Here is a 21,689-nt window from a genome sequence, read left to right as displayed (position 1 = left end):
GGAGCCCTATATACGGAATTTATTACCATCCCCTGGTTTCTGTCACACTATATACACAGATAATGAACACACTGCGCTATATAAGGATGAGTATATACAGATAATGAATGTGCTGCACTGTATAATGATACTGGGTATCTATACACTGATAATGAACATGCTACAATGTACAGTATAATCATTCTGAGTAATTGTACACTGATAATGAACACACTGCGTTGTATAATGATTATAAGTATCTATATGCTGCTAATGAACAGGCTACACTGCATAATGATCTTCCTGAGTATCTCTATACATTGATAATGAATATGATGCAATCTTAATATATAAAATCGAATGGTTGGTACTAGCTGCGGTGAATCTGATTGGTCCTCAGCCTCTGGCCAATCAGATTGGTGGGTCTGACGTCACCCAACTGCCACTGTCTTCCCCCTCGGCAACACACACACACACACACACACACTCTGTCCCCCCCCCATCACAGTCACCTCCCTCCCCGGCACTCCAACTCACCTCCCTCACTCCCCGGCGCTCCAACTCACCTCCCTCACTCCCCGGCGCTCCAACTCACCTCCCTCACTCCCCGGCGCTCCAACTCACCTCCCTCACTCCCCGGCACTCCAACTCACCTCCCTCACTCCCCGGCGCTCCAACTCACCTCCTCCCCCGGTGGCGCTCCAACTCACCTCCCTCACTCCCCGGCGCTCCAACTCACCTCCTCCCCTCCCCGGCGCTCCAACTCACCTCCCTCACTTCCCGGCGCTCCAACTCACCTCCCTCACTCCCCGGCGCTCCAACTCACCTCCCCTCCAACTCACCTCCTCCCCTCCCCGGCGCTACAACTCACCTCCTCCCCTCCCCGGCGCTACAACTCACCTCCCTCACTCCCCGGCGCTCCAACTCACCTCCCTCACTCCCCGGCGCTCCAACTCACCTCCCCTCCAACTCCCCTCCTCCCCTCCCCGGCGCTACAACTCACCTCCTCCCCTCCCCGGCGCTACAACTCACCTCCCTCCCTCCCCGGTGCTCCAACTCACCTCCTCCCCTCCCCGGCGCTCCAACTCACCTCCTCCCCTCCAACTCACCTCCCTCCCCGGCGCTCCACTCACATCACCTCCCCGGCGGGGGAACAGGCAGGCTGCAGCTGCCACGCGGCGCCGAGCGCCCAAGATGGCGGCGGGGGGAAGGACCCCCTTCCCCCCTCGCGGCGCCAGGTGCCTAAGATGGCGGCGCCCGGAAGTAGAGGTAAGGGTGTGGGTGTGGGTGTGGGTGTGTGTCTCACTGCCGGGGAGTTGCGCTGCCCCCGGGGGGGTACGGGGGGTGATGTGTCCTTCTTCTGCCCGATCACGGTGGCTGCCTCCCTGCCACTGGGCGCCGCCACTGCTCCCTTCACCTCACAGACCTCAGGGGCGCCACAGCCGCACCACCCTCTCCCGCCTCCTTACCGCCTAAAAAACACCTCGGCGCGCACTTCACCCTCGCCGCGCCCTTAACATGCCGGCGGGGGGAGTAGAGCAGTGGCGGCCGCAGCGGGGCTGACTGTCGTCACTTCCCACCCCCCCGTCAACCCCCCCCCCCCCCCGTGCCTCCCAACCCCCCCCCCCCGGGCCTCCCTTCCCCCCCCGTGCCTCCCACCCCCCCTATGCCGAAACCCATGCCTCCACCCACCCAGTCACTAACTCACCCACCAGTCACTAACTCACCCATCCAGTCACTAACTCACCCACCCACCCACCCAGTCACTAACTCACCCACCCACCCACCCACCCACTAACTCACCCACCCACCCAGTCACTAACTCACCCACCCACCCAGTCACTAACTCACCCACCCACCCAGTCACTAACTCACCCACCCAGTCACTAACTCACCCACCCAGACATTTCCAAACTCGTGAGAGACTACGCTGGATCGGCGGATCCTTTTTGAAGTCTGTTGCCGGCTGCTGGAGTAGCCGGAAGGTATTTAATAAGTGCACCAACACCAGTACCTTCAGGCACTGATCCCGCCTTGGAGGAGGGTTCTTTGGGGACACTGGGTTTAGTGACCAAGGGACTGAGTCTATACATTGGACACGGTGTGGGGTGCACGCGGTGGTGGGAAGTGACATTACTCTATGAGGAGAGTGGCCAGGCCACTGGTGTATATTACTGAATATCAGATATCCATGTACTGTGACTATATGTGTTTTATCTCTAATAGGTGTAAGCTAAGGTTTTGCGATTACTTATTAGTAAAAGGTTACAACGTTGAGGCTTGTTATCATTATTCTTACCTAGGGGAATCTCACTTATTGGGGATCCTGGGTAAGTGGAGGCGCTGCCAAGAACCTAATATTACCCCAGGCTCCCAGTTAGCGGAGGCCCAGATCTCGCTGAGCCAGCAGGTACATACATATCTATCAGCAGGAAAGAGGGCTACACTTCTCTGCATGTTATTATAACACTGCTATTTATTATATCTCTCTGCATGTTATTATATCTCTGAGTATTATTATATCGCTCTGCATGTTATTATACCTATCTGTATGTTATTATATCGCTCTGCATGTTATTATACCTATCTGTATGTTATTATATCGCTCTGCATGTTATTATATCGCTCTGCATGTTATTATAACACTCTGCGCGTTATTATATTGCTCTGTGTGTAATTATATCGCTCTGCATATTATCTCTCTGTTAATATTTTGTTCAGTGTGTTATATTGCTCTACGTGTTATTATATCACCTCTCTGTGTTATCTCTGTGTTATTATATCGCTCGGTGTATTATTATGTGGATCTGCATGTTATTATATCTCTCTGCGTATTACTATATCCCTCTGTGTGTTATTATATTGCGCTGCATGTGTTTATATGGCTCTGCGTGTTATTATAGCACTCAGAGTGCTATTATAACCCTCTGTGTGTTAATAAATCACTTTGCAACACATTGCAGTCCTCTCTGGCCGTGGGGGACAAGTAACCAGCTGGCCATGCTATAGCCTGGTGACGAGCGTCAGACCAGCAGTTGACTGTGACCCACTGACCTCTCTGCGCTGACTCTGCATGTGATGATAAGGGTGGAATGACAGTGACAGAGGGGACGGCGACTTCTTGCAGAGTCACATGTAGTCCCCATGTCACTGCCTCCTACCTGCACACGCAGGGGTGTCAGGTTCCGCAGTTGCCATGTGAAGCACGCAGACTGGGTAAATATAGCACGCTCCCCTTCTCTACCCGCTCATACCGGCTCTGCCCAGCTCTCAGGGCACAGGCGTGTGCATTAACTCATTCACTGCCGGCCCCAACGCCAACTCTCTACGTTTACATGACCATTCCCGTCTGTCCTGTTAACCCTTTCATGTTTCTTAGTACAAGAGATGGGGTCGGTAATTGCCTATTTGGGGCTTCTCCAAATATGTAATTGCGAGAAGATACAGGGGGGGGGGGGGGGCAATGAAAAGGTTAATGAGATCGTATTGTGGGCTCCATGCTGAATGGAATTAGTAACCGATAAGAAACCGTTCATTAGATTCTGGATGTCTGATACTTCTGCAGTAAATATAAACCCCACGTGTGAGCACATTCATGTCAGGCAGGTCTGCAACCCTGTCCTTCCCCATTATCTCTTAGCATACAGTGCTTCCACTGCAGCCAGGGATTCTTGGAAATGACATGCAAATGAGCACACAGTGATTTATATATATATATATATATATATATATATATATATATATATTTTTTCCCCTCTTTTTTGTTGTGTGTCATTGTTAGATATTGTTTGTTCTGTTTTTATGTTGGTGCAATTGTTTTTATGTTCCGTGGGTTATTGGATATTGCCAATCCTTACACTCTTGTCCTGATTTCCTCATCTTGTATACTGGTCTATCAGTTTTTGTATATTTGTACCCCCTTTTTTTCACTTGAGTGTCTATATATATTTTTGATGCAACACTATTGAGTTGTCTATTGCATTCATTATTCACCGTTCCTATCATCACTATTGTATACAGGCGCTGTAACCTTTTTTTCCCCCTCTCCCTCTTTCCACAATATATCCTGAATGTTTAATAAGATTTCACAAGGTGGCTGTGGTACAGTGAACGGATATGCGTCTTTGAAAAACTCTCAGGAGGATAGATGTTGCTATTTTTATTGTGAGCGAGGGAAGGGGTAGCATGTAGATACTTTGTGGTAGCGAGAGCGTGATGTGACAGTGCCTTATGGAGGCACGCTCCTATTCTGCGCAGGCGCTGCTTTGTAAAAGCCCCATTACAAAGCCTCTGTAGGAGCAGGTGATCGAGGGAGCGGAGTGCCCTCTCCCCATCTGGCGGAGACTGACTGATAGCTCCAATAGTTTCAAGGACTAAGGCCGTGCGTATAGTCGCCCAAAAACAAATACATTGCCTCCGCGTGCGCTTATAGTAAGCGCGACGGCGGCAATGCAACGGAGCGTCGTGGACTTTGGAAGCCGGGAATATTTGATTTTTCAAGGGCTGTCGCCTCATGTGACAGTCCCTGAACAAATCAAATGCCTGGAAGCCCGCGCCACCGCCGCAAAGCGAAATATAACTTTTGCAAGCGTCGACGGGTGATGTCACTGGTCGCAGGCCCTATACGCGCGGCCTAACTAAGGAGTCCTGCAAGATCTAACTAACGAGTCCTGCAAGGTCTAACTAACGAGTCCTGCGAGATCTAACTAACGAGTCCTGCGAGGACTAACTAAGGAGCCATGCAAAGACTAACTAGAGTCCTGAAGGACTAACTAACAACTACTGCAAGTTCTAACTAACGAGTTCTTCAAGGTCTAACTAAGGAGGTCAGCAAGGACTAACTAACGAGTCCTGCAAGAACCAACTAACGAGTTATGCATGGACTAACTAAGGAAACATGATGAAAGTAAGCCGGTAGTACTGGTAAAACATTACATGCCGGTACTGCATACCGATATGAATTATAGGGGATCTAGCTCTCCCTGCCTCTCTCCGTCTTCCTGTCTCTCCCTGATGTCCCTTCCTGTCTCTCTCCACACTTCCCTCCCGTTTCCCTGCATCTCCGCACATCCCTCCCTCCGTTTCCCTGTATCTCCGCACATCCCTCCCTCCGTTTCCCTGCATCTCCACACTTCCCTCCCGTTTCCCTGCATCTCCGCACATCCCTCCCTCCGTTTCCCTGCATCTCCGCACATCCCTCCCTCCGTTTCCCTGCATCTCCCGGAGGTCGCTCACTGTCTCTCTCCGCGCCTCCCTGCATCCGTTGCCCTTCATCTTCGCGTATCTCCCCATTTAATGCCCTCTCCCGATCTAGCGGAGACTGACTTATAGCTCCAATAGTTTCAAGGACTAACTAACAAGTCCTGCGAGGTCTAATTAAGGAGCCCTGCAAGGTCTAATTAAGGAGCCCTGCAAGGTCTAATTAAGGAGCCCTGCAAGGTCTAACTAAGGAGCCCTGCAAGGACTAACTAACGAGTCCTGCAAGGACTAACTAACGAGTCCTGCAAGGTCTAACTAACGAGTCCTGCAAGGTCTAACTAAGGAGCCCTGCAAGGTCTAACTAAGGAGCCCTGCAAGGTCTAATTAAGGAGCCCTGCAAGGTCTAATTAAGGAGCCCTGCAAGGTCTAACTAAGGAGCCCTGCAAGGTCTAACTAAGGAGTCCTGCAAGGTCTAACTAAGGAGCCCTGCAAGGACTAACTAACGAGTCCTGCAAGGACTAACTAACGAGTCCTGCAAGGTCTAACTAACGAGTCCTGCAAGGTCTAACTAAGGAGCCCTGCAAGGTCTAACTAAGGAGCCCTGCAAGGTCTAACTAACGAGCCCTGCAAGGTCTAACTAACGAGCCCTGCAAGGACTAACTAACGAGTCCTGCAAGGTCTAACTAACGAGTCCTGCAAGGTCTAACTAACGAGTCCTGCAAGGACTAACTAAGGAGCCCTGCAAGGACTAACTAAGGAGCCCTGCAAGGACTAACTAAGGAGCCCTGCAAGGACTAACTAACGAGTCCTGCAAGGACTAACGAGTCCTGCAAGGACTAACTAAGGAGCCCTGCAAGGTCTAACTAACGAGTCCTGCAAGGCCTAACTAAGGTGCCCTGCAAGGTCTAACTAAGGAGCCCTGCAAGGTCTAACTAAGGAGCCCTGCAAGGTCTAACTAAGGTGCCCTGCAAGGTCTAACTAACGAGTCCTGCAAGGTCTAACTAACGAGTCCTGCAAGGACTAACTAAGGAGCCCTGCAAGGTCTAACTAAGGAGCCCTGCAAGGACTAACTAACGAGTCCTGCAAGGTCTAACTAAGGAGTCCTGCAAGGTCTAACTAAGGAGTCCTGCAAGGTCTAACTAAGGAGCCCTGCAAGGACTAACTAACGAGTAGCTGCAAGGTCTAACTAAGGAGCCCTGCAAGGACTAACTAACGCGTCCTGCAAGGTCTAACTAACGAGTCCTGCAAGGACTAACTAAGGAGCCCTGCAAGGTCTAACGAAGGAGCCCTGCAAGGTCTAACTAACGAGTCCTGTAAGGTCTAACTAACGAGTCCTGCAAGGTCTAACTAAGGAGCCCTGCAAGGTCTAACTAAGGAGCCCTGCGAGGTCTAACTAAGGAGCCCTGCAAGGTCTAACTAAGGAGCCCTGCAAGGACTAACTAACGAGTCCTGCAAGGACTAACTAACAAGTCCTGCGAGGTCTAACTAAGGAGCCCTGCAAGGACTAACTAAGGAGCCCTGCAAGGACTAACTAACGAGTCCTGCAAGGTCTAACTAACGAGTCCTGCAAGGTCTAACTAACGAGTCCTGCAAGGTCTAACTAACGAGTCCTGCAAGGACTAACTAAGGAGCCCTGCAAGGACTAACTAAGGAGCCCTGCAAGGACTAACTAACGAGTCCTGCAAGGTCTAACTAACGAGTCCTGCAAGGTCTAACTAACAAGTCCTGCAAGGCCTAACTAAGGTGCCCTGCAAGGTCTAACTAACGAGTCCTGCAAGGACTAACTAAGGAGCCCTGCAAGGTCTAACTAAGGAGCCCTGCAAGGTCTAACTAACGAGTCCTGCAAGGACTAACTAACGAGTCCTGCAAGGTCTAACTAACGAGTCCTGCAAGGACTAACTAACGAGTCCTGCAAGGTCTAACTAACGAGTCCTGCAAGGACTAACTAAGGAGCCCTGCAAGGTCTAACTAAGGAGCCCTGCAAGGTCTAACTAAGGTGCCCTGCAAGGTCTAACTAAGGAGTCCTGCAAGGACTAACTAAGGAGCCCTGCAAGGTCTAACTAACGAGTCCTGCAAGGTCTAACTAAGGTGCCCTGCAAGGTCTAACTAAGGAGCCCTGCAAGGACTAACTAACGAGTCCTGCAAGGTCTAACTAACGAGTCCTGCAAGGACTAACTAACGAGTCCTATAAGGTCTAACTAACGAGTCCTGCAAGGACTAACTAAGGAGCCCTGCAAGGTCTAACTAAGGAGCCCTGCAAGGTCTAACTAAGGTGCCCTGCAAGGTCTAACTAAGGAGTCCTGCAAGGACTAACTAAGGTGCCCTGCAAGGTCTAACTAAGGAGCCCTGCAAGGACTAACTAACGAGCCCTGCAAGGTCTAACTAAGGTGCCCTGCAAGGTCTAACTAAGGAGCCCTGAGAGGACTAACTAAGGAGCCCTGCAAGGTCTAACTAACGAGTCCTGCAAGGACTAACTAACGAGTCCTGCAAGGTCTAACTAACGAGTCCTGCAAGGACTAACTAACGAGTCCTGCAAGGTCTAACTAACGAGTCCTGCAAGGACTAACTAAGGAGCCCTGCAAGGTCTAACTAAGGAGCCCTGCAAGGTCTAACTAAGGTCAAAACAGAAAAAATACTGTGCGCTACTACCTAACTACTAGAATTTATAATATATAAATATACACAGTGCAGTGACTAAACCATAAAATATGTGATAAAGGATTATACCACAGCTCCCACAGTGAGATATATAAAAAATAAATAAATTATATCACATAACCGTGTTGAGGATACAGGCGTCTGCTGCTATAAACACAGGGGGTGGCTCAGCACCCCACACACACTAAGAAAATGGAAACAAAAGAAAACAGCGCACAACGGCAAATGGTGAAGCAAGTTCAACAATATAATTCAAATTAAAGGGGTAATATATCTGCGTACATAATAAAGGTTGGTAAAGTGCATTTAGTGTGTATCACACTGTTTACCACTCGGCAGCTGTTGTCAGGAGAGTCAGGTGCTTGCTTCTCTCAGCTAGTGCCACTCCGTTGGTTCTGGGGCAGGACGTCAGTCTTTTGCTCCCAAGGAGGTTTCCCTTCATGCAGCCAGGTTCAGCTGAAGGTATTGTGCTCAGTGAGGTCACTCCGGCTTCCAGGCCGTCTGGAGCAGCTCCTATACCTCAGCAGGTTGATCCTCTGCACGGAGGTTAGACCGCAGCTTGCAGAGGGGCACACTCGGCGTGCCATGATGCCGCTCCGTCGCGGGACGCTGTGTGATGACGTCACTGTCTCCACAGCAGTGGTGGAATCGGCAGGGAGGTGATACAGTCTCTCAGAGTCTCTTACAAAGGCCCAAAACAGCACACAGGATTGGTAAAATCAGGGCAAAGCCAATGAATAGGCAATAGCCAATATAAGCAGATATAAGGCAATAGAAAATAACATCCAACGCGTTTCGTAGAATTAACTACTTCTTCAGGGAATAATTAGGCCATTACCCAGAGGTCTTATATACCTCACAGAGATACCTTATTGGTTGACCAATTAAGAATAGACCAATCATCTAAAATAGGTAATGGTCAGTGTGATAGGGAAGATGTGTAACTTACTTTTAAAACAACAACTTTATTAACAAAAGGAAAAATACATATTAAATTAAAATAAAAACTTACATATAAACAAAACCTAGCATAAATAATTAAAAACATGCTGGAATAAAAGAAACACAATATTAGTTGACTTAAAATAGACACCATCATTAATTATATAAAAAGATGTAGCTAGAAATAAAGAATAGAAAGAAGCAAGGAAAACAGAGATACAAAGATCAATAGTACATCCCCTAGTTTCAAAGGGGCGGAGGGCTATAGATTTAATAAAGTGCCCAAATGTCCACATCCTCATTTAACCCCTTAGGGGACATAGTATCTAACTTGTGTATCCAATATGTCTCTTTGGAAGATAATGTTTTGACTCTGTCCCCACCTCTTCTATTTACAGGAATAAACTGAATCCCCTTAAAAGTGAGACTTGACGGATCTTTATTATGATGTACCAAAATGTGCCTGGATACACTATGTTTTTCAAAACCATTTTTAATATTTCTGACGTGTTCCTGGATACGGACCTTACAAGGTCTAACTAAGGAGCCCTGCAAGGTCTAACTAAGGAGCCCTGCAAGGTCTAACTAAGGAGCCCTGCAAGGTCTAACTAAGGAGCCCTGCAAGGTCTAACTAAGGAGCCCTGCAAGGACTTAGGCTGTGCTTATACTGATGGCAATAGCAACGCGATGTCGCGTCAAAACAAATGTATTGATGTCGCGATGGCTGGAAGTCACTTTAATTTGATTTTTACAGTGACCGCAGCGTGACGTCAGCGTCGCCGGCACTATAAGCACAGCCTTAGGAGTCTGATTGCTAAATTGAAATTTTAAATATAGAGAAGACGTCCAAGCAATGGGTTGATTAGGTGTACGCAGGCACCTTTACACACGACGCTCACCCCGTGACATCATAGGTACATGCTCCATATGGCACTCTATCAGGGGTGCGCAAACTTTTGCAGCTGCGCCCCCCATGCCTGCTGCCACCAGTGATTGCGCCCCCCCTTACCTCAGCTCCCGGTGTCAAATGACACAGCGGGGATCATATCACATCACAACGCGGAGTCATTTGCCGCCGCGTTGCCATGGCGACGGGCGGCCAATGACACCGCGGGTCATGTGACGTGGCAACGCTTCAACTCGCCGCCTGAATCTCGGTAATAGGTTGCAGAGGCCTCACGCGATCCCCCCGGCATTTAATTTAAATGCCGTGGGGAAGAGCGCGGGGCACCTGCAACCACCACGCCCCCCTACAAAAATCTCCCGCCCCCCCCCCCCCCCAGTTTGCGCACGCCTGCTCTATATCACGCTCTTGCTACCCGTTTCTACATGCTACCCCTTCCCTCGCTCACAGTAAAAATAGCAAATATGCTCTAAGAAGGGAGAGGTGACTAATATGAATGCACAGCAGGACTATTACAGCAGGGAATCTGAATACTGAATACACTGCAAGTTGCTATCTTCCTTACCCTATTTGGGTAGCTAATTACTAGGAGCCTATTGTTATCTGATTAGCCTTTTTATAGTATATAGGTAACCGTGGATCCCAATTGCCACAATACCTGATAGAAATAATAAAATAAGAAAAGGGAAATTGCCACTAGGAGTCACTGAGTTACTGCAGTGCATACCCGAGTATATTCTGTTACAGACGGTGTAGCAACATCTACCCTGAGAGGTTTATCAAAGCATATATGCATATTCAACTAAATAGAAGAGCCCAAGAGACAACTCTCATAGCGTATACAATTTATTCCTCACTATTAAAGAGCTGAATAATGAACAAGTGCACGCACATTTGTACTTCCGACTAAAAACACATAGTGTACAACCTGATCTAGTATAACCTGTGACCCCTCTGGGGACCAGCCACACGCACGGTGCTCTGTTCTGGCATCTCTCGCTGGTGCCTGCGCTCTCCTTTGGTCTTCCACACAACCGCGCCTCCACCCAAGGATGACATCACTTCCAAAATGGCCTTCGGAGAATCCAGACCGGCGCGGATTCGCCCTACGCGTTTCGCGAAGGTACCTCACTTCCATCGGGGCTTCAGGGCAGGGACTCCTTTTCCTAGTGCGGCTTTTGTCTTAAAGCACTTGTTCCCATTATGCGTTATTATGTCACGTATTACTGTTGTGAGGCGCTATGTACATGGATGGCGTTATATAAATAAAGATATACGTATATATTACCATATAGTCCTCTTCCTGTGTGTGTTCCCTTTTCCTGCATTGATGAGGTTACAAGGCAGAACCCAGAGAGGGATCACATTGTGGATACAACTATAAAGCAGCCTTAAGAACATATAAAACGAATGATTTATTTGTTATTTTTCTTCTACTCTTTTCCACATTTCCATCCCTATGAGCAGATAAACCGATGAGACCCACAAGGTAAAAACAGCTTTTTATAGTAACACAGGCTGTTCTGAAAAGCTGTGTAATACCGCAGGCATAAGCTTATATGGGTCTATGGTAAAATGGACAAGCAAAAAGGTGTGCTCATAAGATTTTAGGTATTTTAATTCCTCTGGTGCTTCAGGGGTTAGGGATACCACTTGGGGTTAAAAAAAAAATACCATATATTGGGTTATGACAGGTCCAGGCTTGACCTAATTGGGGGGGCTTGTCATGGATAGCCCACTAAAAGTGACACGTGGGGTTTAGGGGTTCGTAAACTCTAATCAGATACTAATCTGGCAGCATCAACGGTTGTGAATAATCACTGGTACATTCCAGAGAAAGGTGACCCACAGGGTAAGCTCCACTGAAGGTCTTTATTAAAAAAATGAGACGTGGCATAGTTTGATGTTGCGTTGCCATGGTGATGCGTCCCCAGAAGCCGCCAAGGTAAGTTACAGAGGCTTTCACCGCTCGCCCGGCATTTCATTTAAATACCTTTGGGAAGAGCGCTGGGCCTCTGCAACCCGCCGCACCCCTTTCAGAAACTCTCGCGCTCCCTGATCTATCGAGCAGCGTTTTTCTATTTGGTGTGGATTATCTGTTTTAGTTCGTTGTTAATAAAAGTTCATTATTATTATTACTACTGCTCAAATCTGCCCTGGTGAGATTGTGTGCCACATATAGGGATCTTTTTTTTTCTGTTCCAATATTTAATCCGCTCCTTAGGCAGATTCAGCCGTATAAGAGAAACTGAGGGTGCAAGCCTGTTGGGTAGGGGTTTCCTAAGGAGTGGGGTGTAAATGGGACCGAACGAGGACGGAGTTTTAAAGTGAGGTGGATATAGAGCCAAACATAAATCTTTGTTTTAGTGCAGGTATTACGGATTTATTTACGATTTAATTTTGTTTTTTGTTCGTCTCGTTTCTATTAATTTAATACATTATTTATTTGCTCAACGTTTTCACGGTTCTTAATCAATTATCGGTCTGTGATATGTATTGTATTTTGAAAAACGTAATAACATTCAACATGGAAGATTCAGCCCCCTCTCCCCCTCCCGAAGTGACCGATTTAATTATTTGCACCTGGTTAAAAAATCAGCGTTTTCCCTTTCTCCAGAAACACCGAATTTCAGCATATCGGCTCCTTTTGTTCGTCTGTCTGACGGCTTCATGATTACTATACAAACAATGGACAGGACAAAGACAACAATTCATCTCTTAAGATGACTGACAGTCCGAAATAGGTCACTTTATCAGCCTCATAGGGGCCGCCCCAATAACCCAAGTTCTGTCCAGAGTATGGTTTTATTAATACAAGCCACAGAAACTCATGTTTCCCAAGTGTCTCAGAGCCAGGTAATCCTCTTTATAATTTTTGCTAATCTCTTTAAATCCCAAAGTGCTCCACATTTACACTTCTGGTGCAATCCTGCAGCCATACCTGGGGGTGGAATCCTGCAGCCATACCTGGGGGTGGAATCCTGCAGCCATACCTGGGGGTGGAATCATGCAAGTACGTTTCAGTCTCAATTACATGGTGAGATAGGAACCTATATCGTTGGCAGTTCCCCACCACCTTGCCCTAATGATCAGTGCCGGGCTTTCTATATAACTTATATTTTTATGTTAGTCCCTTTGGTATAACAGTAGTATGTATGTGGGCATTGCAATTAAGGGTATTACATATTAAACTTCCAGTTTGAGGGTGAGGAGTGGCATTTTAAGGCAAACAGCATTCGAGATAAAGTGGCCCAGACGGCTATTAAAGCGCTGGGATTGGCAAGGAATCCATCAGATCAGAGAAGACTGCCAGCTGCAGGGTGCGAATTCCACAGCCTCAGCTTACAAGGTGCCAGTGTCGTCGGCACATGCCAGGCATATGTCACTGCAGTCATTGGGTTTTGTGTGATATGCAGAGAATATGCCAGAGGTGTGATTCATGCAGGCTGCTCCTATCTGGCTTAAAAGGTTCCCTTGGGCCTTGTCACTGGAGCCGACAGATGCCACTACTCATGGCAGTAAATTTAGAACTGGCACTTACAGGCCAGTATGAGTCACAGCGCTCTGGTAAACTCCACCTCTGCTGTGCCACGTCAACACAGCACTAAAAGGGGTTACATGAGGCTCCAATATTCATAGGCCTTCAACACCACTGAATAAGTTACTGGAAGTATGACATTGCTCTATCACATCACTTCCCTGGATCATACATTTGGCCGCTGGTTGAAGATAATCAGGGATTAGATCTTAAACATAAAGGCCATTTTCTACTCTGTGACAATTCCTTGCGTGCTTAGGAGCGGCTGTTCTAGACATTACACAGCACAGAAAACGCAAGGCAAGGCAGGTGTAATTTCGGTAACTTTATTTTTATTTTTTAAAGCAGCTGAACTTGTGTAAACTGGTGGTATTCAAGCACCCTTTTGCAACACTGATCTCATCTTTGCACCTTTTACTGCTACAGCGCTATCCCATCTTAAACCTCACTGTGTGCATCTTCCTAGGTGTCACCGAACCACAATAATTTATACCAACTGGGTCCCTGCCCAGTAAACTTAAAATCAAAATAAAACATTGTTCAGCAACCTGTTCCTGAGCACCCTCCATTTCATGTGAGGGAAGATCTTGAGTCGGTGTAATACATTTGCTGTAGGAGTTGCATTGAGCTCAGCTGTTCCCCTTTCCAGAGACATGTAGATGTTTTAGACAGCAGATCATAGGGCAACATGTCAGAGCTACTCAATGTACAGACACAAGCAAGGCCATAAGTAGAAAAGTAGTATAACAAATTTTAATGCCATTTAAAATGCAGAGTATAAAAAAAGTTAGCAAAAGGACAAACTACACTTCTAAGCATTAAAAAAGTTAACTGCTAAATTAGAGCTACAAGTGTTAAAAACAGTGCTCTTCAATTAAATATAAAATATTGAAATATAAAGTTTGCAGTGGCACAAAGCCATTAATAAGTTATTCTTAGATCTCCATTATATACAGAATCGGTCTTGTCTGGGGCAGTCTGCTGCTCCAATCCATTCACTGCTCTACTGTGGTGGCAGGTGTGGATTCCTCCGAAGTATTTACAGGTCTGTACACGGCCCTTCTGCAATGCACAGGAGAGGGAGGATTAGCACTGTGTCTGGGGATTAGCACACCAGGCGGCCTTAACATGTGCTTCTATTTACCTAGGAAAGATTTAAGAGCTTGTTCTGGATATTGGTGTAGACTTGATTGAAAATGTCATCTTTACACATCATGCCGTCCAAGGATACTGCAGGGAGGAGGGGGAGAAACAGACCCTATAAAATGCTTTCATATTTAGGATATCCTTGTGTCTATCCAAAGCAAATGTGAGTTTCCTGACAGTGTTAATGTGCTGCGAGGGCAATTCAGAAATCCACCACTTTCTGTAAAGTACTTCCCCAAATTTCCTGAGCCACAGACCCTCCCGCTTCTGTACTCTGTTCAAAGAAATCATATCCCCCTTCCCATCTCCTCAAGCTGTTACAGTCCTTTATGCAAAGAATGGACCATTTTAATATTTCTTTGCACAACCACTAGTGCAGTGTTTTTCAAGGAGGGGTTCCTCCGAGCGTCCCTAAAGCATTTCCTGCAATTTTCAGGTCATTTGGTACAAATGATTTGGTTTCAAAAAAAGGAGGAATTTACAATGCATCTGATCACAGATACGCTATTAGAGCGTTGGGGTTCCACAGAATTTCACAATATAATTATAGGGTTCCTTAAACAGAGGATTGTAAACCACTGCTCTAGTGCAATACAATAAGTGACATTAACCCTTACGCAGACTAAAAAGTCTGGGTTTTTTTTTTAAATAAAAATTTCACCCCACCAACAGCGTAAAATAGATTCTAGATGAGTCATGTCAATAATCCCTGATGCCTTCCTACTCCTTACCAAACCCCACTAAACCAACTGCAGTGAGCAAGAGGCATATGCATTGGAGTCAGAAGACAGTAACCTACTTACTTAGATTTACACCACTCTCCTCCATCTCTTTCCTGTGTTTCAAGTACATGGGCCAGACGTGGCCTTCAAACAGGCCCGGTGGGTCAGGCACAGTGTAGTTGCGGCCGCTGCAGGTAAAAAAACAAAAAACCAGGAGACCATCAGCCTCTCACCCCTGGGGTTGGGTAATCCCTCAAGGCCACACAGAGGACATGTCTAGCCACATACCTGCGCCTCCTCTTGCACTCCTCGTACGGAACGGTTAAGTAGTAACGTTGTGTGCACAGGTCAGATAATGGCCTGCAAATATAATGTTCAGTCACATACTGTTCCCAGAGCCCAAGATGTGACCACACATGCAAAGAGCCTGAAAACAAGTCGTCATTGCGGTTCACCTGCCTTGGGAACAAGCTGAACTTTATAGATACACAGTCCAAACCTCATTATGGAACCAATTAAATGTAAATAGCTGCCAGCACTACATTTCTAATGCCCCCCTGCAGCCCTGAGATCACTCCCCACAGCAGAGATGTCAGTGCAAGAAATTACAGATGCTGGACAGGATGAGCAACCAAGCTGAAATGTATGCAAGGGTTGTGATAAGGTGGTGGTTACGCTTGTTCATAAGAGGAACATTCTTTAGGCCAGATGCCCTAGGACTCCATATTCATTTTGTGATGCACAAGCAAAGCAGCTTAGTGGCAATAATAGTCTGAGGTGGGTGAACCTGGTTCTAAACCCAGAGTCAGCAATACTTGCCCAATGTCAAAGGGAGAGCCAGGGACTCCTTGTGCCAGCCAAATTCTATATGCAACACTAAATACGCTGTCAGCGCTATATAGACGAAAAGTACACAAAAAAAAGCAGACCCTCTAGCTCAGGGCAGTATGGGCAACAGAATTAATTACTTGTGGTTATAAAGCAGGAACCCCTCCAGAATCAGTGTCTGGATGTCCTCTTTGTCTGATCCCTCAGTGGCAGGAGAGACGTTGATGCCGTGGGACAACGCAAACTTCACTGGGTTATCCAGCCAAGCGTTCACTGTATTAACCATGGCCTCCATGTCTATGGATGTAATTACTGCAGAGGGGAGAAAGGCAAAAAAAACAAAAAAAAACAGCGTAAGGAAGAGGTCTGAAAAGTGCATCTTAAAAAAAAAAAATATGATATAGTTTTAGGTGTTAGGAGTTAAGAAAAGAGGTACGTAGGATATACATTACTGCTTCCTACAGCGAACACCGTTCTTACCATCCCATTGTTTAAAGCCGTCTTCACCGACTTCTATCTGATCTGGCGGCTGAAATATAGTGAGCAATAAAACAATGCTGCAAGACGCTGGGGGCGGGAGGAGACAGAACACATCCCAATCACACACAGCTGGGGGGAAGTCAGCAAGGCATTCATACCAGGACACACAAGGACTGCTCTTCAAAGCAATGTATTCACCCCTTCGCTGCCAAAGGGGCCTACAAAGCACAGACCCCTCTGGCAGCAAAGGAGTTACAGCAGCACAGCACATTTATCATGTACACAAAAAGTTACCCTTAAAATGCACCTCAGATTTTATATTGCACGGTTTGGATCCCTCCCACTCCCATAAAAAGGAGTCTGTAGAGGGAAAGCTTGTGTGTTTTTATTGCGAGCAAAAGATCTTTGTAGCACATTATATAAAATCTGTATGCTGCATTGATCAGAACCTGAGATGGGGCCAGATATGTTTAATATAGATTATAACCACAGCATAGTTATTAACTCAGTCGCTGGCAGAGGGTGTGTGGCATGCGCACATGAAAATGTAGATTTTGATCCTCACAGATGTTTCTCAAGATAAAGTGCATGTATTTCACACTAGTATAAGCAGTCCTATAGCGCCAAAAAAGCCCCAGAAATACACAAACTTCCTAATAAACCTTCATGCAGTTACATATTTAAGCCACAGTACAATTATACATTATCTAGAAATTATACAGGGCAACCTGTTAAATGGTGGCATTCACATGGGACAGCACCAGGGCAATATGGGACCCAACCTGAGGCCCCATGAATGTCAGTGAGGCCTACCTTAAAGAAGTCATCCTGATGCACCACACAGCAGTTCGGCAGGTTGTTAACTAGCTTCCTCGTAAGCGTTGTTTTACCACCATTTGTAACACTGAAAACATAACAAAATGGATTATACATACATCCATGTTAAAATGGATAAGAAGCAGAAGGCGACTGTCATTTCATTGCATGTCATTTCCCAGAATCCCCAGCTGCAGTAGAAGCCTTGTATGCCAAGGCCGCGCTCATGGTGGCGCAGTCGCTACATGCCCACGCACTTCGGGACTTTTACCTGTGTTCCTATTGTAAGTCCTCAGGTGCCCGCTGCCCCTAGCGGCGATGTAGTGCTTCAACACATACATTTTTGCCTGGCAAGTAAATTTGTAATTTCGGGCTGACGTATTGTATGTTTTTATTTATATAGCGCCCTTAATGTACATAGCGCTTCACAGTAGTAATACACGTGGTAATCAAATACGTCACGTGAACTAGTTCAACCAATGAAGGCGAACCAGCTTCGTGACGCGTTCCCCATGCCGCCCCCTCCCCCAATCTCCTGCAGCCTAGTGCACACATCACTGAGGCTGCAGGAGTGCGCAAAGTGGCGCATGCCCGCGGCTCTTGAGAATGGCGAAAAGCAAGGTTGTAGAGCGGTCTGAGACGTGAATGTGCACACAAGCGAGAGATCAAGATAGAATATCCCACCATCAGAAAGTAAACGCTATAAATTTTCTGCATTAAAACCTGACCAGGTGTTTGCGTAAAGTCACTATTTTGAGTGAGCTTGGAGGTTAGCAGCTTTATTTTAAAAGGACACCCCTTTTGTATATACTCAACAGGAACTAGTGCATCCTGCACACTGAAATGTCTTTGTAAAGATGAAGACGTAGTTGCTAAAAACAGCTGCAGTCCGGTGTCTGTATAACCAGTATTTTGTTATAAATTATTAGAATTTATAATAAGAAGATTACGGGCATAAGTCAGATGTTTTAAAATTGCCAAGAACACTCTGATTTAGTGACAATTATACATTTTTAATCTGGAATTTACATAAGAGTGGTTTACAAAGAGCACTATTTTAATATACACACAACCAGAAGAGCTGAACATTAAATTTACATGAATTTGGGAACATCTCAGAAGTGTAGTAGAGTAATATGGAGGTTTCTTTTTAAATCTTCAACGATCCAATATAATATTAATAAATACAATATCCAATAATAAATTCCATACTCTAGGAACTGAAGGTGATTTGGTGTTGCAAATGTTTTAAGAATTGCACTTCAAGCAAGTCTAATTGCCATGTGTACAGTAACAGGACATACTTTAATATTGTAGTTAATATATCACAATTTATTTCCCAAATCTTCTCGTTGGCCTGTTACACATCTGCCTCACGATGGTCTCGGCTCTCCCCCCCCCCCCGCCTCCCTCCCATTTAAATTCTGTATTTACAAATTGTACTTATTTAATGCACATGTAACATTAATATTGTATTACATTTCATAAATAAAAAAAAAATCTGACTTTTCCCCCTGACTGAAAAAGACAAACTATTTGCTCTCTCCCCCTTATGAAGGACGGGAGAATATTTAAAAACGTTTAATTGCTTTATTTCTCTTATTGGAGTACATTATTTAACTTGCCCTGAATTACTGTACGTGCAAAATCTCACATTCCCGCTCCATGAATTTAAATTTCCCGCCCACTGGAAAGCGCGCGCCCGTACCTCCCTGCGCGCCACTGTGAAAAGTGGAGGGAAACTATAAGCAGGAGTCGGTAACACGGCGGTAATGGGAGGAAATGACAGCCTCGCTGTGCTGCTAATCACCATCTCCCGCCCTCATGTCTCATTAATTAGAAATATTCTAGTCACTGACAGATAAAAATCAGTAAGGAATCATAATCCGCATATTTTAATGCCATGTCTGCAGTTTGTGATTCCCGCCATGGAAAAAAAATAAATATGAAAAAAGTCGATTAAAATATAACCCCATCTCCCATCCATTTAAACTAGTGTTACCCTCAATATTTAAAACAAGACACCCATTACAACAACTCACTATATAGGTATTAAAATGAGCTAGCCGATTACACACACGTTGTAAGTCAGACTTTCTCCCTGATAAACCCTCCCCATGAAATATCAGGCAGATGAAGGGCACCTCGATATGAAACATTTTATTATGGCTCTTAAATGAAACATTTTATTATGGCTCTTAAATAATAAACACTAAATGCAGCACATTTATTCTCATTACAGTGCAGATATTATACACTACGGGGTGTTTAAAATAAAATACCCCAAAAGCAGCCCCACTCTGAACCCCCCCCCCCCCACCATCCCAATAAACTTGACTTGCTGAACCCCAAGTTATACTCATATCAGATAAAACTGTGAAGCTAGTAAGAGTGTGAATACCAACTACTGCACCACATTTACAGTTATAGGATGTACAGCAAGCAATGACTTTTCTTGGGCAACCCTATAAATGGGTCCGAAGTGCCATAATCCTTGTACAGTTACCGGGATACTGCAGCCATCATGTATGATTAAGATCAGATCTGAACATTGATTGGCATCTGTATGCTCGAATAACCCCCAGATCTAGCTCACTACCCCTTCAAGTCTGTCTGTGGCCAAGTGTCAATTCTAATCATGCTTCCATGTCAGAATGCACGTGAAATAAATCCGTATTTTAAAAAAAAGGAAAGAGAAACGAAAAGCTTATTAACAATAATAGTTACATGGTTTATTCATTCATTCAATTGCTGCAGCTACTCACCCCCCGATCCCAATGATAATGCAGCGCATGATGCTCCCCTGGTGCTGCCACGCGCTCCGTCAGATCTTACCTCCTGAGCTTTACTATTTCATTGACAAAATTTACAAGGGCCCGGCTGCCTGTATTTATATACAGCAGCCTCAGCACGTGACCCGAGCCACCAACTACCAGCACGCGCTCGAGGGGTTGGTCTCGCGCACAAACCCCCCCTCCCCGGGAAGGGTGCCAACCAATTATCAGTGGGTTGTCCTGGAGGCTCGGTGCGCATGCGTGACCCAGCTGCACCTGCTCTGCTCTTATCAGTGTCAAAGCGATGTGGGGGGTTATTAATAACACTTGGCAAGAGGGCCCGTTGCCTAAATTAGTAATGGGGAAAGGTGCAAATGTCACCTCTTTTCCATTGACCCCGGAGGTGATGAAATATAGCAAAATGCATACAGTATAAATGTATATATATATATTTGGGAGGCTCTGGGATGTTTGTCTATGGTTACTTAACCCCTTCGCTGCCATTGCTTTGAGTGCATGGCAAGGGGTTCCAAGACGTTGTAAAAAAAACTTGCCCCTACAGCACAGGCGAAGAGGCAGTTTCAGCCACACTGCAGAAAATCCTGCATTTAGAGGGTGCAATTTACCTCAATAATGAGAATAAAGCTGAATTTAGGACTATTTGGTTAATTCCCAGAGCTCTGTGTATTCAACTAGTGTGACTCAGAATTCTAGCAGCCTTAATTCATCCTGGAGAAATGTAGATTTAATGTAGGCAGCGATACCTTTTTGTTGAAAAAAAAAATGATGGCATTTACACATTCCCAACACGTTTTGAGCAAGAATAGAGTTCTACGTGGATGAATTTACAGTGAACAGAGAATAATCTTACATTTTCCTCAATAAGTGATTATTATTTCACATAATAGGGCAGGGACTCCTCTTCCTTAATGTTACTTTTATGTCTAAAGCACTTATTCCCATGACCTGTTATTTATATTATCTGTTATTTATTTGATTACCACGTGTATTACTACTGTGAAGCGCTATGTACATTAATGGCGCTATTTAAATAAAGACATACAATACAATACAATAATAGGGGCTTCCGAACACTGCAGAGACATGTGTTGAAGACCCCTCTTCCACTTAAGGAGTAATATTTACTGCAGTGGGCTACTTATTTCACGTTGCCATTACAGTTGAAGGCAGGAGGAGACTAAAATAGGGGGTCAGATCTAGGTAAAACATGCTGATATGGTATTTTATGGCTATAATCACTCCCTGTGTTGTCACATATATTTTTGGTCATTTATCAAAGTGCTTTTTGTCAAAGAGTTTTACAGCAGGAGGCTTCGATGAGTACCTCTCATTGGCCCATCGCTGACTGAGTATAGCAGTGAAAGGGAGAATAGGAGTGCAAGCGAAAGCAATGTAATTTACAAGGCACACAGCACAATAGCACAATACAAAGGAGGGGAAGTACACTCTGTTTCGCCCCCCGCTTGGCACTTTGTGAGTACAGTACGCCCAAAGTTCCTACTTTCAAAGTGATTTACTAAGATATAAACTGTGGACTATATATTTCAAATATTGTGGGATAAAACTAAAAGGCAACACCCCGCTATGAAGGTGGGTCTTTTAATCCCATATTCCTATTATTTGCCGGTTTTAAATACACTGCACCACAAAATAGGTATCAAGAGGAGATACAACTCATAAAA

The 21,689-nt window shown here is 45.6% G+C and overlaps 2 protein-coding genes across 3 annotated transcripts in view; both read right to left on the bottom strand.

The window, feature by feature from the left end:
* Nucleotides 1–3,174, bottom strand: part of LOC142501424 (protein-lysine 6-oxidase-like) — a 33,338-nt gene extending 30,164 nt beyond the window's left edge. Inside the window, exon 1 of the mRNA XM_075611327.1 lies at nt 3,034–3,174. Within this exon, the coding sequence (XP_075467442.1) occupies nt 3,034–3,125 (92 nt within the window). The 5' untranslated portion in view covers nt 3,126–3,174. The remainder of the gene's footprint in view (nt 1–3,033) is intronic.
* Nucleotides 3,175–13,532: 10,358 nt separating this feature from the next.
* Nucleotides 13,533–20,125, bottom strand: NMRK2 (nicotinamide riboside kinase 2). Of its 2 annotated transcripts, XM_075611325.1 has the most exons (8): nt 19,978–20,125; nt 17,210–17,300; nt 16,397–16,445; nt 16,057–16,228; nt 15,377–15,448; nt 15,170–15,276; nt 14,365–14,450; nt 13,533–14,282 (listed from the first exon to the last, which is right to left on the bottom strand). In XM_075611325.1, the coding sequence occupies exons 1-7, from the start codon at nt 20,004–20,006 to the stop codon at nt 14,365–14,367; spliced, it is 606 nt and encodes a 201-aa protein (XP_075467440.1). In that variant the 5' UTR covers nt 20,007–20,125; the 3' UTR covers nt 13,533–14,282. The 2 variants fall into 2 exon arrangements, with proteins under 2 accessions (XP_075467440.1, XP_075467441.1); XM_075611326.1 differs by lacking the exon at nt 15,377–15,448.
* Between the last annotated feature and the right edge of the window lie 1,564 nt (nt 20,126–21,689).

Source organism: Ascaphus truei, chromosome 8 (genome assembly GCF_040206685.1).
Source record: "Ascaphus truei isolate aAscTru1 chromosome 8, aAscTru1.hap1, whole genome shotgun sequence".
In the NCBI taxonomy this organism is placed as follows: Eukaryota; Metazoa; Chordata; class Amphibia; order Anura; family Ascaphidae; genus Ascaphus; species Ascaphus truei.
This window is presented reverse-complemented; position numbering and strand designations above follow the sequence as displayed.